At 43.3% G+C, this 16,937-nt stretch overlaps 1 protein-coding gene across 2 annotated transcripts in view; it reads left to right on the top strand.

Annotated features, from left to right (window-relative positions):
- APP (amyloid beta precursor protein) overlaps positions 1-16,937 on the top strand; it is a 225,569-nt gene that overhangs the window by 154,933 nt on the left and 53,699 nt on the right. For both annotated transcript variants that reach the window (XM_086764185.1, XM_086764178.1), the window contains 2 exons: positions 4,440-4,514; positions 5,576-5,734. In XM_086764185.1, the coding sequence (XP_086620311.1) occupies positions 4,440-4,514; positions 5,576-5,734 (234 nt within the window). The remainder of the gene's footprint in view (positions 1-4,439; positions 4,515-5,575; positions 5,735-16,937) is intronic.

Genomic DNA, 16,937 nt, shown 5'->3' with positions numbered 1-16,937 from the left:
TCAAACCACTTCCAGGGGGATGGAATCCACAGCTTCCTTCTGTTCCAGTGCCTCATCAACCTTCCACTTGTTCCAGTGCCTCATCAACCTCATAGTAAAGAATTTCTTCCATATATCTAGCCTAGATCTACCTTCTTTCAGTTTAAAACCATTATCCCTCATCCTATCACTACAATTGCTGATAAAGAGTCCCTCCCCATCTTTACTGTAGGCCCCTTTTAAGGTACTGGAAGGCTGCCATAATGTCTCCCTGGAGTTTTCTTTTCCCTAGGCTAAACAACCCCAACTCTCTCAGCCTGGCCTCATAGGAGAGGTGCTCCAGCCCCCGATTACGATTGTGGTCCTCCTCTGGACCTGCTCGAGCACGTCTATGTCTGTCTTACACTGGGAAACCCGGAGCTTGATGCAGTACTCCAGGTTGGGCCTCACCAGAGTAGAGTAGAGGGGAGAGGGGCAGAATCACCTCCCTTAACCTACTGGTCACGCTTCTTTTGATGCAGACAAGGATGTGGTTGGCTTTCTGGGCTGCAAGCGCACACTGCTGGCTCATATTTAGTTTTTCATCCCTCAGTACCTCTAAGTCCTTCTCTTCAGATCTACTCTTGATCAAACTCGTTGCCCAGCCTATATCTATGTTTGGGATTGCCCCGACCCATCTGCAGGGCCTTGCACTTGGCCTTGTTGAACTTCATGAGGTTCGCATGGGCTTAAGCCTGTCAAGGTCCCTCTGGATGGCATCCCTTCCCTCTAGAGTATCAACCACACCACTCAGCGTGGTCTCATCCGCAAACTTGCTGAGGGTGCACTCAATCCCGCTGTCCATGTCTCCGATAAAGATGTTAAATAATAATGGTCCTTATATTCCCTAGATCCCACTATCTCTATTATTGTGTGTGGGAGGGCTCTTTCCTTCCTTAAAACTGTCAGCTTAGTAGGAGTACCCCCCCTCAGATACTGTCAGGGGGAGAGTTTAATGATTTTTTTACCAGAAAAGGGTCAAGACTTAAATGTGGAACAAAAGCCCTTGACAAAGGTAGGCATCTTATTGGCATGACTTTGACCTTCTAATAGCTTTCAGGCAAGCGCCTCAGCTATTCTGATTGCTGGAACCCAAATGTCTCTCACAAATTCTTCTCTTGCAGATACACTTCTGTGCCATGTTGTAAAATATGAGAGTAAATCCTGCTCTTTTCAATGTAGTGTCATTTTTTTACTGAGCATCTATCTTAATAATGACATTTTCCATATTCCTTTTTCCCTTCTTGCTGTCCCCTGCAGCCCAATTTCAAAAGGAGCCTGTCAGGCACTAAGTCATGAGTTCTGAAGAAGTTTGACTTTCAAATGGCTGGCTTGCTTAAATCTCAACCAGGAGCTGTCATTTTCCCTGCACAAAGCTGCCAAGCCTTGAAGTGCCGTAAATCTAGGGCTTTGATAGGTCTGTGCTTTCAGTGAAGGAGAATAGGTTTGTAAGTGCATAGAAGCCAAATTCAGCCTTTTTCTGCACATGCAGAGGAATTTTTTTTTTCCCTTTCTTACTCTTTGGTTTCCTACAGAGTGCTATGTCGTATTTCTGAGTCAGTCATAATTCTCTAAAGCAGTGACCTTCGGTGAGAGCAGTTTTCTCTGGATGGTAGCATGGCTGCCCATAGACTGCTGTAGGGCAGCTGTATCTTCAGTTGGCTAGTGCATACACAGAGATGCTTTCAACCGTCAAAGTCTTCTCAGTTGCAAAAATTGACACTCAAAGCACATCTTCTGCAGTCTTTACATTGAATATTGTTTCTGCAAACAGCCATGTCATTCTGTTATTTTCACAAGCCATTCGCTGTCGGTACACCAGAGCTGAACTCTGAAGCCCATAATTTACATCCCTCCCAACTAGCTGTGTAGGCTGTCAGTTTGTTTTTCTGCCCTCCATGCTTTAAAAGGTTTAGAGAAATAAAACAGGCAGAGAGAACTGGTCTAGCCAAGTGTCTCCTTATCACATGACCCACAGTACTTGTTTTCATCATGTAAATGAGCAGAGGGTCAGTTCAGGGGATAAAGATGGGAATGGATCTGTTCTGAAAACCCATCAACTGCTCATTCAGAGTGAAGAAGAGTCTTAGGCAAATGTCAGAAATGTGATTTGAAGTCTTCAAAGGAGAGGAGGGAGAAGAAAATCATAAAGTTGCTAACCTAGGCTAGTGCTCAAGCTTGAGCACATCACTGTAGTTTATGACTTAATGCCGTAATTTCTGGGTCTTCTGTAATGTTCACATCCTGGCACCAGTGACGTTTCGGATGCTGCCTGTATACATGGATTAAGTTTTCTTGACCACCGCAGTCATATGGCCTAAGCGTACAATTAAGACATTGATACCTAATGTGCACTTAAATACACAGCAGCACTCTAAGCATTAATATGTTTTTTCCAGAACACATCATGGTGCTCTAAATTGTGGTGTCGGTTCATGTCCTCTAGTCTTGCTTTGTCAGAGAAGCAGTAAAATCTTCTATGCCCAAGTACTGCAAAAGTAACTGGTAATGGGGTGACCTGTAACTTGAGTGCTCTGCGCATCATGTTCTGTCGTTAGCTCCTTACTACAACCCCTTGCAATGAATTCTCATGTCTCTTTGTAAGTTCTGGTTTCCTGCCCCTCTAGAGCTTGGCTGCAATTTGCACATCAATGCGTGTTTGTCTGATGAGAAGATAATGTGAACTGAAGAGGTACTTTTAGCTTGCCAATTTATGTAGGTTGTAGTACAATTCTTGAGACTTAAGTTTCACCTTACAATTCCCAGTAAAAGAGCAGACTGAAGTTAAGACAGTGATTTCTAAGTACTTAACTTCAGGTCTTTGTGCTTACAACTGCTGTCTAACCATGCCCATGCTGAAACCCAGAACCAGACAAAATAATTTCCTGCTTTAAAGTTTTCAGCACCACATTAGCTTTCCAAAATAATCTCTGCTCTCTTGGGCTGTTGATGAGATGAGAATCTCTTACAGATAAATAGTTTCACTGAGAGTGAGTTGATCTGTTTTCACTATGACTGAGTTGCTGCTCTCTTGAAATACGTTCCCAGGCTGTGGGCCAAAAGGAAGATGAAAACTTGACAATAAAATCCCGTACATGGAGTCAGTCTTGAGTGCAGGTGTGTGCATGATGATTAATCGTTAGGGTCTACAACCCTCTATAGTACTGAGAGGGGATTACATTTCGAGATCTGGGACTTGTAGAAGTCTCCTTCAATCCCAGGTCAGGGGTTTGCTTTTTTTTTAAAGACACATGTTCAGCCAGATACCCTGAGGCACCACCAGTGCTCTCCAGTCTGTCCATCAAGGAGCCTGATTAGCAATGTCCAGCATGTGGGAAAACTGGGGAGCCTGAGACAGGAGCTTGAGTGGTGGAGGCTCATCTTACAGATGTGAGGCACAGCAGGTTTAATTTGTCCTGCCTTTGGTGTGGGTCTTGGTAAAATTCCAGCCATGCATGTGGACTCTGAGATTGTTTAAAATCTCCTTTAGAAAGGGTATTCTAGTAAATGGTATGAAAATGTGGGGTTTTGATGAGAAAGGAAGGAAAGGAAATGCACACTTAGAGTAATTGTTTCTAGGTTTCTTCTGTGTTCTTCTAACATTGTGCTAATCCTGCAAATAAACAGGTCACTTATTTGTGTGCACTGCATTTGATGAGAGCAATTGTTCCTGCATAAGATGTGTTACCTGAGGAAATTGCTGGCTGGGTGTGAAATGAGTGAGGTCCCTAAGTAAGACCACAAGAATGTTAGAGATATCATTCCCTGGCTATTGAAATACTGCCCTGTGTTACAGGAGGAGGTGGCTTCTGACATTTTTGAAAGGAATGGTACTGGAAGTTCTCCTATATCATTTTTTTGTCAGCATTGTACTTGAGATATAAATATATTCTGTTCTTGAAGTGCTGGACACTTGTTTCTGGACAGACTAGCACGAATTGCATGTAATTCTCGATCTGTCCTACTCAAAGGCTAGCGATGTAGTCCGAATAAATCTAAAAATTCTTGTGGTACCAAAAGATGTATCAATTAGAATAAGTTGAAATTCACTCATTTTGACCAAGGATGTACAATAGATGGAAGATGGAAGCGGTTTCCCTTCTGTGCGAGATAAAAAGGGGTCGATGTGTTCCCCCATAGAGACCTCCACTTCCCTCGCTCGAGGGCTGGTTCATGGCTGTGTTGCTTCACAGAGGAATTGTGAGAGCTTGGCGTGATGTTCAGACACAGAAGTACCGTCTTTGTTTAATTTAATAACAGGATCCTACCTTTGTTAAATGTTGTAACTGCTTTTTTAATAGAGATAAAAGGAGGAGAGGAATATAAAAAGATGACTGTCAGAGCTACAATACTTGACTGTTGCTAAGCCCTGAGACAAGAGAGGAAAATATGAAAGTCACGCTCCTTGTTTTGTTTGTTAGGTCATGAGAGAGTGGGAAGAGGCAGAACGCCAAGCAAAGAACTTGCCAAAGGCTGACAAGAAAGCTGTTATCCAGGTAAAGGAAAACACAACCACAACCTTATCGACTGGGGCCGCAGTTGAAATACAGGGGATGCTGGGTGTGATAAGATTTCAAAACCTACTTCTATGAGGATTTAATGTTATTCTCTGCTCTTGCTGTTGATATTTTTGTTTCCAGCTGTTAGTGGTTGCTGAACGTCTCTCAATTTTGCAGCCTATCCCTGGAAGAACAGTGCAGGACATTGCTTGTGACTGTGTGGAGGGGTGGAATTTCACTTGGCTTGATTTGACTTCAATGAGAACTGAAAACTCTGTTCCCATGGGCCCCTTTCAAAATTCAGACTGTGGTAAACTAGTATAAACTACAAGACCTGCTCAAAGCAGAGATGGAAAACATGATCTGAGGAAGAAGTCACCATCAGTTTTATCTGAAAGAAACGCTCAGCCAAAAATTACTTTGTCCAAAATTATACTATAATTAAAAAGTTCTGACAAACCAGACACTCCTTGAATCCCGCTGTGGCTGTGTCAGAAGTTATTCAGGACTGCTAGAATGATTCTCATGCAAAACTGTAAAATGATAATGTTCAGAACCAGATTGCATCGCACATTAGATCCCACAGGTTTGCTGTCTGTACATTTTAACCAGTCAGTCTTTTCTTTTATTGGAATAAGTTCGGGCTCAATTTTCTTTTGTGTTGGCTAGTTTATAAGAAGTTACAGTGAGTCTGCTCAGGTTGGAATTTTTCTTTTTTCCTCCCATATAGGTTTGCTCATGAAGTTATGTTGATGACTTGTGATGGCAGGGGGCATATGCTTACCAAACTCCACCGTCCTCTAGGCACAGTTCTCTAGCGCTGAACCACTGTCTCAGGGGACAAATGAAGGATTCACTGGTGGTTGTGCTGAATATGTTGGGAATATTTGACTAGAGTAATAAAATATGGCCAGGTGTTTAGGAGTACAGGGCATCAGCAGTTCCCAAGTTAGACTTACACAGAGAAGGATTTTGGTGATACGCAGGTGGAGATGTTCACGTCTGCTAGTCTCTTTTGATGTCTTTGCTGTTCCTGTTGTGATGGATGTTTTTTTCAGCATTTCCAGGAGAAAGTGGAATCACTGGAACAAGAAGCAGCAAATGAAAGACAACAGCTGGTGGAGACTCATATGGCACGGGTGGAAGCCATGCTGAACGACCGTCGCCGCATTGCTCTGGAGAACTATATCACAGCCCTGCAGACTGTCCCACCTAGGGTAAGTGCAGTACCACATGCTCTGTCAGCCTTGTCAAAATCACTCTAGTCCTGGGGAACAAGGTGTGCCCAGGTACAGCCAAATTATGAAGCAGTGAGTGTGTGTGCCCTGTGGGAAAGCTACGACAGCGATCAGCTAGTCTGGAAGTTTAAAGTTTAGACTTTGTGTATACATAAATGTAGGCACAGACACACACCCCCATGCATACCTATAGATAGATACATGCATACATAAAGATACTTAAGCAAATAACATGGAAGTGATTTATTTGTCAGACATTGTAGCTGTTCACAGATCTTGGAGAGGAATGATGAAGTGTCCCTCCAAGTAGGAGGGGATCCTCCAAGTAGGATACTTCATCATGTCAGGACGGAGCTTAAGGATGAGGGTGGTTGTGGTCTTCTATTTTGTTTGCTGAACTGTTGAAATGTTTGGGGAAGGATCTTGTGAGGAGGATGGCGTGGATGACCTGAAGATAGCAGACCAGCAAGTCAAAGTTGTCTGTGTTAGGTGTGATGGCTATTGGTGGGTGTAAAAGCTAAGTTCAGAATGTGGATTAAATGGAATTTTTAATGACTCCATATCTGTGATGTTTGTATTGAATGCCAAAAATGACTGGTCTGTGACCTCCAGAAGAAAAGAATCTGCATGAACACTGTGTGAAAGCAGTCCAATATTTTATATGCTTCTCTCCTCTTGAACACTTCCTAGGTGGAAAAAACATTGTTACTAAAAGACTTCTGGGTCAGCATTGTAAGATGTAGCCATTATGTCCTGAATTTGGCCTCACGGGGAGTTACATCAATACCACTAACCTGGTAAAATTACGTTTTAAGTGAGTTTCCTTCTGCAGAGAAACCTGCATATTCAGTGAGCATGGAAAAGCGATCACCGTCGTAGTTCTTTATCATCATCAAACTTTTTTCTGCACCCCATGGTGCAAAACTCTCTTGTTTTTACTGTGTGCTAAGTAAAAGAAAAACCTGTTACTAAGGTAGAAGTGTGTTTTCAAAGTAGTTGTATGAAGATATAATCTGTATGCCAACCTCATGAAGATATAATCTGTATGCCAACCTCATGAAGTTCAACCAGGCCAAGTGCAAGGTCCTGCACCTGGATCATGGCAATCCCAGGCACAAATACAGGCTGGGCGGGGATTGGATCGAGAGCAGCCCTGAGGAGAAAGACCTGGGAGTGTTGGTAGACGAGAGGTTCAACATGAGCAGGCAATGCGCCCTTGCAGCCCAGAAGGCCAACCTCATCCTGGGCTGCATCAAGAGGAGCGTGGCCAGCAGGTCGAGGGAGGTGATTCTGCCCCTCTACTCTGCCCTGGTGAGACCCCACCTGGAGTACTGTGTCCAGTTCTGGAGCCCCCAACACAAGAAGGACATGGACCAGTTGGAAAGGGTCCAGAGGAGGGCCACAAAGATGATCAGAGGGCTGGAGCACCTCTCTTATGAGGACAGGCTGAGAGAGTTGGGGCTGTTCAGCCTGGAGAAGAGAAGGCTCTGGGGAGACCTGATAGCGGTCTTCCAACACCTCAAGGGGGCCTACAGGAAAGATGGGGAGAAGCTGTTCAGTAGGGCCTGTTGTGATAGAACAAGGGGTAATGGGTTTAAATTAGAAGGAGGTAGGTTTAGATTAGATATTAGAAAAAAATTTTTTACAATGAGAGTTGTAGAGCACTGGAACAGGTTGCCCAGAGAGGTGGTGGATGCCCCATCCCTGGAATCGTTCAAGGCCAGGCTGGATGGGGCTCTGAGCAACCTGATCTAGTTGGGGTTGTCCCTGCTTCTTGCAGGGGGGTTGGACTAGATGACCGTTGAAGGTCCCTTCCAACTCTAACTATTCTATGATTCTATGATTTTGCAACATAGTAATTTGTGGAAAATTAAGCTACTCTGTATTAAATTGGTAGAGAATGTTGTTTGATCTGAGTGTGAGATGGGCATGTTGTAACCTCTGACTGTTGTAAGGGCAGTGAGGGGCTTGGACTGGAGTATGTCATTAGCAAGTTACAGGCTGGGATACAGCTGCCTTTAGGGAACTGGAGTCTGTGGCTCAGAACTGAGAGTGAGATGAGGTGAGTGCATAGACTGGCTGCAGGTTGTGTTTGCTCTCTTGTGGTCTGCTTTTGGGTAGTTCACCTAAGATACTATTTTATGTTTGACTTCAGCTGCTGCTGTAAAGTTGAGCCCTGTGCAAATGTAATCCTGTCTGAAAAGTATCCTAGAGAAATGATTTGATTTCAAGTTTTGTGTGGATCTGGCTGACAGCTTGGTTCCGCAGGTATCTGAGGTTGTGGAAGATTAAGACGGAGACCACACAGAATGGTCTGTAGAGCTGCCAAAACGTGCATCTTTATTCCTAGCACAAGGGAACTCGACCTTTCATGTTTGTGGAATGCAGATGACATCTCCACTGCAAAGAAACAAAAGTGAACTTCAGCTGCAGAACACTAAGGGACAAAAATGTTAACACCAACTTTGGGACCGGAAGAACCTGCATTTTATGCTTGGGTTGCTTGTAGTCAGCTCCTAGGACATTTAAATTAATAATGCTTCCACTGTGTCAGTGGGAGAGCATCAGGCCGGAAAGGTTGTGTCAAAGAACAGTGTTTGATACGTGACTCCAGTAGAAATAAGTTTTGAAGGTACTGTTAAAAGACTGAGGTGTATCCTGTATTGTGTCCCTGCAAAAGCTGGTCATTCTGAAAGGAGCAGGCAGCAAGCATGGAGGTGGCATTAACTGAAGGTGCTATACCAAACAGGGACTCATCTCAAAATCAATGGAGGTGAACAATTTAAAGAATAATGTCTTTAAATAGTTCCTTTGCCAGTCATGTTGATGGTACTGTCCTTGCCTCAGCATTTTTTTTTATTGTGTACTCTGTAGTTGCTGACAGCTCAGCTGTGTACCTCTGAGCTGCTGGTCAATTGTGTGCCAAAGCACATGAAAAAACTGACCTTGAATTCAGCAGGAGGATTTGTCTGGTTTTATTGTGGGGCAGAGGGTGAAACCTGGGGAGTGATTGATGATGGCTGAACAGCCTAATGAATAAATCCAGTCCACTAACTGCTTTGCAGGATATGGAGCCAGAAATCTGAATACACTGTCAATCCAAACTTTGGCTGCCTAGCCAAAGAGAAAATTAGATTAATGGAAAATTTAACTCTGATATCCTGGCTGTATTTCTCTTTAGCGGTTCCCTAGTAAACTAAAAGTACATTTGGTGCAATTGTGGTGTCTTTGGGAGAGTAAGTCATATCCTTAGTGGTGACTTGTTAAGTAATCTTAGAAAAGAGAGATTTTACTGGAGTTCTCTGAGAATACTTTTAAGAACTCTCTTCCACATCCTGCTTCAAATTACATGGTTTGCTGTTAGTATATTTACTGTGAAAGTAGACTCTGAATATTTAAAGTGATGGAATCTCTTTCTGTAAAGTTATAAGGACAGAATTTGGTTTTAAATTGAAAAATTAAGTTAGGGGTTTTTATCGAAGTGCATGTCTTCTGCACACAAGTAGGAGGGTTATCATAAGTCTGATGTGTGTATATAATGTATGTAGATGTGCGTGTGTGCAAAAAGTATTTTCCACGTGCTGTTTAATCACTTGGGCATATTGCCTTGTATTTTAATTTGAACACTTCCCAGATTTTTTTAACTTTTGGCAGACCACTTGAACCAGCAGGATTTCATTTTACTTTTGGATGTCTCAAAATCCATGACCAGTCTTTGCCTGCAGATCAGTTATCATGGGAACATAGTGAGTCTGGCACTCCCGGTGCCATCAGACTGATCGCAGATGTGATGCATGATTCTCTGTGAGTGTTGAAATCCTGATCCACTGGAAACTCCTGTTTTCTATATGTATACAGATTATGCGGTGCTTGTGTTCAAGGAGTGTAGCCTCTTCACAGGATCTGAAGAGAAATTTCCTCTGGCTCAGAAAGTCCTTGAACTATGGACAGAGGGAGGCTGGAGGGCTATGTGAGGAGAAGCATCATCATTTACTTGCTCCTCTGGAGGAGGCTTTCCTTGTAGGATAGCGAGGTTTGGAGAACCTTTGGTCTGGGCCGGTAGTGTAGTCGTTAAGTTCTTATACATGCCTAGAAAAATGAATGATTTTCAGTGCCGTTCTACCTAAAACTACAAAATTCTGGGAATCCTTTATGAATATCTTCTGTACATAGATACATAGATATTTTATTATCTATATATAGATAAAACCCTTCACTTTTAACTGCAGATTTTTTCAGGTGTTACGCGGCTGTTACCCAATGCTAGTGTCAGAGGAGTGCTTCGGGGTACCACTGGGCAGCCAGGGAGCATATAGAGATGAAATTGCATAGCTTCAAGGTCTACTAGAAAACAAATTTGAGCAAAATCAAATATTTGTACTGTTGTTCTGTTCTCAGAAGCACTGTCATGCAGGCTGCACAGAAACTTAAAATTTAATCCTCATCCGTGATGCAGCTTAGCTGTGCCGCTGTACTTTACTGCCTTTGAAAATGGGGTGCAGCTGTTCAGTATCCAGTGTCAAAATACCATATTGTTTTGTCCTGCTTGATGGCCTTACGGCAGAAAATGAGGACTAATGGCAGCTGGAACCAATATGCCTCTAGTTTTTAAAACAGTTGGAAATTTTCCCCTTCATTTTGCAAGTTAAATAGAGTAATTCAAATCCATCATTCTCTGTGAGCAGGTTGATTCTATAATTTGTTTATATTCCCTCTTTCACATGCATGTCAAATTTTGCTGGATTTATGTCTCCCTGTTTAATCTTCATTGGTAAGAGATGCACATTCTCTGTGGGAAGCCGGTGGCAGGGGACAAAGAGAAGCAGAAAAGAAATCCAGCTCCTCGTGGTGAAATAAAGGGTTTTAGAGCAAGGAAACGTATAGGAAAACTTTGAAAGGTAATTCATTAACTTCCTTGCTCTGCTTATAGAGTAAAGTGAGCATATGATTAAAATCAGTTTAAAATGCTTCTCTTCTAATTTGGCACTGGTTTACTAAATGTAGGTTGTTGCCAAACAGAGCAGGATCATCGGGATCAACTCTGGCATGTACCTTAATCCACTTGAATTTTTTTGCCGTATTTTTTTCTTGTCGCCCTCAGAATTTGCTCTGGTAGCTTTTGTGTTACGGGAGCAGTGTCTGTTCATACGGAGAGAGCTCAGCGCTGGCTGAAACTGGTCGACTTCAGCTATTGGGGCATGGAAGAGGGATCTGCAGAGGGGCCCTTACTCGGTGCCTCTGTGTTCAGGAAGCTCGAAGCCTTTCCTGAGTCCAATGAGATTGCTGTGGAAATATGCAGTTGGAGGCTGGCCAAAGAGTCACTGTCGATCTAGTGATAAAAATCCTCCTGTACAGTAGGAAAGAGCAGTCCAGCTCTAATACTCCACTCTTTGGCTCCGCTCCGCTAAACCCATAAGGTTACAGCTGTGGAATTTCTCGCATACGCCTAATTTGGTAAGATTTTGTGAAAAAGATGGTACGGATTTCAGCTCTGCTTTTAAACCAGGTCGGACTTCGAGAAATGTTGTCACCTAACTCTGTTTTCCAGCAGCTTCTGAGGTTTTTATGTGAATAAAACCATCCTGTCTTGTTTTTTCCCCAGTCTGTGTGCTTGAGCATATGGTATAGTCATACACCTAGGCTTGCCGGTAGGTTTTTTTGTACAAGAGAACTAAAGGCGGAAGAGGCAATTCCAGATGGGTATTAAGTTCTGCAAAGCAGTGGCAGGTTCATTATAGCTAAAATGCAAAGTTTTAAGAGAGTGAGCAGAAACAAGATTTGTCTTAATTTGTCAAAGTTGAGTAAGTTCAAATCCTGAAAAGCAAATTATGAGTTTGCATCAAATACTTTTTTCATTTTACTCCGCCCCAGGAGGAGTCCTTGAGAGGGTAGGCAAAAGGAAGTTTTGAGTACCGTTATACCTATGTATTTGTAACATGTTTTGTTATAAATTACCAGAAATTATGAGAAGGCATCTTTATCTCCACATGAAAGGTAGCTGGCTGGGGGTTTAGTTGTGTCTCACCCCTGAGTGAAAAGTCTTGCTGTCGTATTTCAGCCCCGATTGGGACCAGACTACACAGTCTCTATCTCACTCCCCCCACCCTCTGAGAGAATAGGAGGAGATGATATAAGAAAAACGGCTCAAGGTTTGAGATAAGGACGGGGAGAAATCCTTAAAGTTACCGTCACGGGCAAAACAGACTCGACTTGGGGAAAACTATTCATTTATTTCTAAAATTAGCAGGAGAATGAGACAGGGAACAAGATAACCTCCCCCACCCCTCCCTCTTCCCGGGCTTAACATTATCTATACTACCCTCCCCTCCCAAGTGGCACGGGGGGGAAACGTGAATGGGGGTCGCGGTCAGTTCATCACGCGTTGTTTTACGCCGCTGTGTCATTGTCAGGGGAAGAACTCCTCGCATTCCTCCCCTGCTTCTTCGTGGGGTCCCTCCCACGGGCCACAGTCCTTTGTGAAACTGCTCCGGCGTGGGTCATCTCTTCCACGGGGTGCAGTCCCTCTAGAACAGCTGCCCCAGCGGGCCCTCCAGGGGCCACAGCCTCCTTCAGGCCTCCACCTGCTCCGGTGTGGGGTCCTCCATGGGCTGCAGGTGGATCTCTGCCCCTCCATGGACCTCCATGGGCTGCAGGGGGACAACCTGCTCCACCATGGTCGTCACCATAGGCTGCAGGGGAATCTCTGCCAGGAGCCGCATTATTCCTCACCCTCCTTCTTCACTGACCTTGGCGTCTGGAGCCGTTCCTCACAACAGGCTGGCAGACGCCTCTCAGGATCCTTTTTACATCTTATTCACTTCAACTTCTCATCTCCTCTCCACTTCTTGCAGCCGGGCCGGGCCGAGTTGGGCCCAGTCGGCTGCCTGGTGGGAGGCCAGAGGGTGAGGCCTGCAAAGCCCACAAGGCTCGCGCCTCCCCCTCTCTGCCCCCAGCTCAGCTGCTTCACATCTTCTCGCCCTCTTTTTCTATTTTCCCCTTCTTAAATACGTTATTGCAGAGATGTTATCACGGGACATTCTGCTACCAATTGGCTCGGCCTTGGCCAGCAGCGGGTCCGCCCTAGGCCCGGCCGAGTCCACTGAACAAAGGGGAGCGACTTCTAGCAGTTTCCTACAGAAGCTACCACCTTAGGCCCCCCCCTCACTAACAAAACCAGAACACTTGCATTCAACCTAGGCAGCCTTTCTTGAATGTTCCTAAAACGAACTACTACATCTGTGTTAAACATGACCTGCAAGTTAATAAAAGAATGGGGAAAATGTATACCTAATAACGCTATACACGGTATTCCTAATAAGTGAATGAAAAGAAGCAATTGTTGCACATTTCAAGAGCAGTAATCAGAAAGGACTGGTGATTGATTTTTCTCTGAAGGCAAGATTAAATAGCACAATACAGCATTGTGAAACTTCCCTCTCTGATTTAGAGAGAATTTTGATCAAAATGACAAGCCAGCTCAGAATTTCCCATGGAAGTTCCATGACACAGAGCCAGGAAGTTCTATTTTAAACACACAGAAGTGCTTTAATCTGATTTCTGAGTGGTTTCTCTGTAGTAAGTATTTTGGATTTCCATGGGGAGAGCACAAGTTACGTTTGTAGCAATCCAAACTACAATTGATGTTTCTATTTTCCAAGCTCATTGAAGTTGCACTGTTTCATCACTCCCTTAAAATCAGGAATAGTAAACTAGGATCAATGTAGAGTTCATGGGGGAGGCATCTGCATGCATACATATTCATATTTACATGTATGTATTTCATTTACTAGAAACTTTTTCAGGCATTTTAGATCTCATATAGGATTCCTTTATGGGAGTGACCTTCTCTTGATGCTGATGCCACCTGAAATGATGGCACTGGATTACAGAGTCAGTGGGGCTGGAACTCCCCACCAGGTAGCCAAGGAGCCATCAGCAATTTGTACTTCATTTGGGCTTGAGTCTTGTACAGTTGGAAACCTGTTAACCTGTTAAACTTTCAAACCAGGGCGTTGCAGTACAGGTACTTAACTCTGCCCTGGTGCATATTTATATTCACAGAAAGAACTGTCTTCCAAATAAGAGAGTAGGCATATTCCCTACCGCTTGGGTAGAAAACCTAGATAGTCTATGTCACAGACGTCTGTGAATTTGTCTGCTGTGTACCAAGTGATTACATGCAAGTCCCAACATACTCACAAAACCTATATATAAAATAATACTTTGACAACGTTCTCCAGCTTAAACAGGATTTTAAACTAACAACTGTAATACCCACAGACATGAGTACATCTGTTGGCCTGTCATGATAGCTTGTGAGAGGGCTGTGCTTGATCTGTGCTTAGTTTTAGATAAAACCCTTCACCCTGCTTCACCCTGCATTGCCTGCCGTGCACCCTGTTAGATGCATTATGTCTTTTTTTCGGCGTTTGCCTGAATAGTGAGTATGTGCCATGAGGCTCAGGACTCATGAAGTAATATGTGTTCTGAATTTAGTGCCAGATCCCGTTGCTTGGAAGTCATCGGCCATTCTTGTCACTGGATAAATGACAGTCGCCAGCACCGTCGGCCAGGGTGACTAAAAACATTGGAATAATGGAAGTCATGTTGGGAGTATCCTGGTTACTTTCAGAGTAAGGCCAAAAAAACTAAGCCAACAAAATGACTACAGACAACTGAAAATAGTGGATTTATTTCACAAGGTTTAGGTAGCCCCTGGTGGCTGGTACAAGTTAGTTGTTCTGCAAGATGTTTTCTCTTAGATGACCACAGATGTGAATACGTTGAGTTTTCCCTGGAAGAACACACAGCAGAATTTCAAGTGCTAAACCCAGATTTTTTAAATGAAGTTTGGTGGTTGGTAGGTTATTTATGAAGAGCAAGAGGTGCCAAGCAGGCCCTGGGATGTGTCAGCCATTTGTTCTTCTGCTGTAGACAGTGTCAGGGCTCAGGCCTTGAGAACTTAATTTAGCTGATAATGGCACCACCTTCATTTATAATTTAATCTGAAGGTTCCTGCCTAGAGTCGAAGTAATAGGCGGCTGAGGATGTCATAGCTTCAGACACGGGGTCTGACTGCATCTCCTCAGGCTGTGGAGCCTTCCCTCACCTCTGTACTTGACCATGCACTGTGGCCTCTCAGCTCTAGCATCGCAAGAGTTCGTCACTGCTTGGTGTACTAGATTTAGGGGCAAATTCTGCTGAAAGTATCTCTGCAAAAAGTGCTTCTGTGGGTGGGATTTTTAAGCAGAACCATTTCACTGCATGATGACATTTAAAGGAAAATGTGTAATACGCTGCAGAGGTGGGACTTGGGGTGAGAGGTACTTTTGCTGATACAGAAATTGGTTAAAACTGTGGAAGCACTAGGTCTGCAGTTCTAGGCATTGAGCAGACAATGATTTTTTTTTTTTTTTTTTTTTTTTAATTATTAAAGTTACATTCAGCTGTAAAACTTGGTCCTCATTTATGGTGACCGCCACACTCAGGTATGCAAAGCCCAGTGGAGAGCTGTCATTGCCTGTCACCAGCTCTGGCAGTTTAAGCCTTCAGCCACAGCCCTGAAGCCGTGAGGCAGAAGCATTGCGAAGTTGTTGGCAAGGTTGGAGGTCTGACATGATCCAGTGCGACTGGAACTTTGGGCTGTTATGTCTACCTACATAGACCATGTTTCTAGTTTTTTTGTTTTTTTTTTTTGCTTGAGAAAAAGCAAAGTCACTGCCCCTGTAAGGAAACACCTTGCATTTAATATTCTTTCTGCATTGTCCTATACTTGAATATCGTTTTCTTCTGCCATTGCAGGAAGATTTCTTGGCTGGGCATGCTAGAGGCATGTGTGTCCATTTCTCCTCTATAGTTGTAAGTTTGGGGCATTTCGCAATGTTATAAAAGGCACTAAAGGTGGGTCAGTTTACCCAAGTGACTACTACTGTTAGGGATATTTGACAGGTATTTTCAAAATTGTTATCCTATTAATAAATCTGCTTGTGACTCTTCATGTGAAGGTTTCATTGGCTTATTGCAGTGAATACAAACATCCTGAAGGAAAACAAAAAATATACCCTTCTGATGGTTGTTAGACATGACACTTAAATTGGCACCTCTCTTGAAGAAATAGAAATTAGTCCTTTTCTCTCTCATCTGCCCTAACCTGCTATCTTGATGTGTCACGGGAGCAAGGAAATCTGGAGTGTCAGAAAAGGTGACAACATTTTCCGTCTTGAAAAATTTCATGTTAAGCTTTCTGATCTTCTAGCCTTTGTTTCTATAGAGCTTTACAGTTGGCATTTCAGTTTGTTTTGCCATTACCATAATGTTCTGAGGATTACTTACTTTACAGCATTTGTCCACAGTTTCTTGTAACTTGATCCTAGGGTGCTCGGCTTTTAGGGCTTGTGGTTATTTCCTCATGAATGAATTTTCAGTCGTTGAAGCCACTAAGTTTAATCCTTTGACAGGAAATGGGTTCACGTCTCTCTATTTCTATTGACAGATCTTCTTCAAATAACCTTTGTTTCACTGTCTAAGGACATTTTTAAATCTGTTGCTTCTCTTAAGCTGAAGAGATTCTTAAGTCATTGAGCTCTGTAGCTTAGTATTTGTCTCTTGTGTAAATGTTAAATTAGTTTAGGCTCTATATTTGTCCGTGAGTCTAAGTCGTCTTAAAGCTTCAATTTCGCCCACGGTTCTTCCTGCTTCGGAAAGCTGTGCACAGAGCCTCTAATGCTTATTTTGTCACTTCCCCACCCTCTTCTCTGTATCACTGCCAGTGCGTAGACCAACTGTTTTGCCACTTCTGTTCATTCTTTAATATACTGCACAGTTATGTTGCCTTTCCCTTTCTTCTTACTTGCCTCAGCTTCATATTTTCCACTTTTTGGCAGCTTCAGGTAGGATGCACAAGCACAACAGCACAAGCAGAGTTGAGGGCAAGGCGAGAGGTGCATTTCCAGAATCCATCATAAACACAGAGTTAAACGTGAATGTCTTAGCTGAATACTAACGAACAGTTCCCTGGTTTGGCACTGTATTATTGTACAAAGTAGGAAAGTACATAAAGATACACATTTCTTAGTCTTCACTGCTCTACCATCAGTCCATGTATATTTTCACATTCCTTTCAGCTACAGCCCTTTCCTTTGTTTGTGTTCAGTTATATGCCTGAAGACATATATTTAATAGT

Source organism: Chlamydotis macqueenii, chromosome 1 (genome assembly GCF_036417535.1).
Source record: "Chlamydotis macqueenii isolate bChlMac1 chromosome 1, bChlMac1.mat, whole genome shotgun sequence".
NCBI classification, from domain to species: Eukaryota; Metazoa; Chordata; class Aves; order Otidiformes; family Otididae; genus Chlamydotis; species Chlamydotis macqueenii.
The sequence above is the reverse complement of the archived record's forward strand: the minus strand, read 5'-3'. Positions and strand labels throughout refer to the sequence as shown.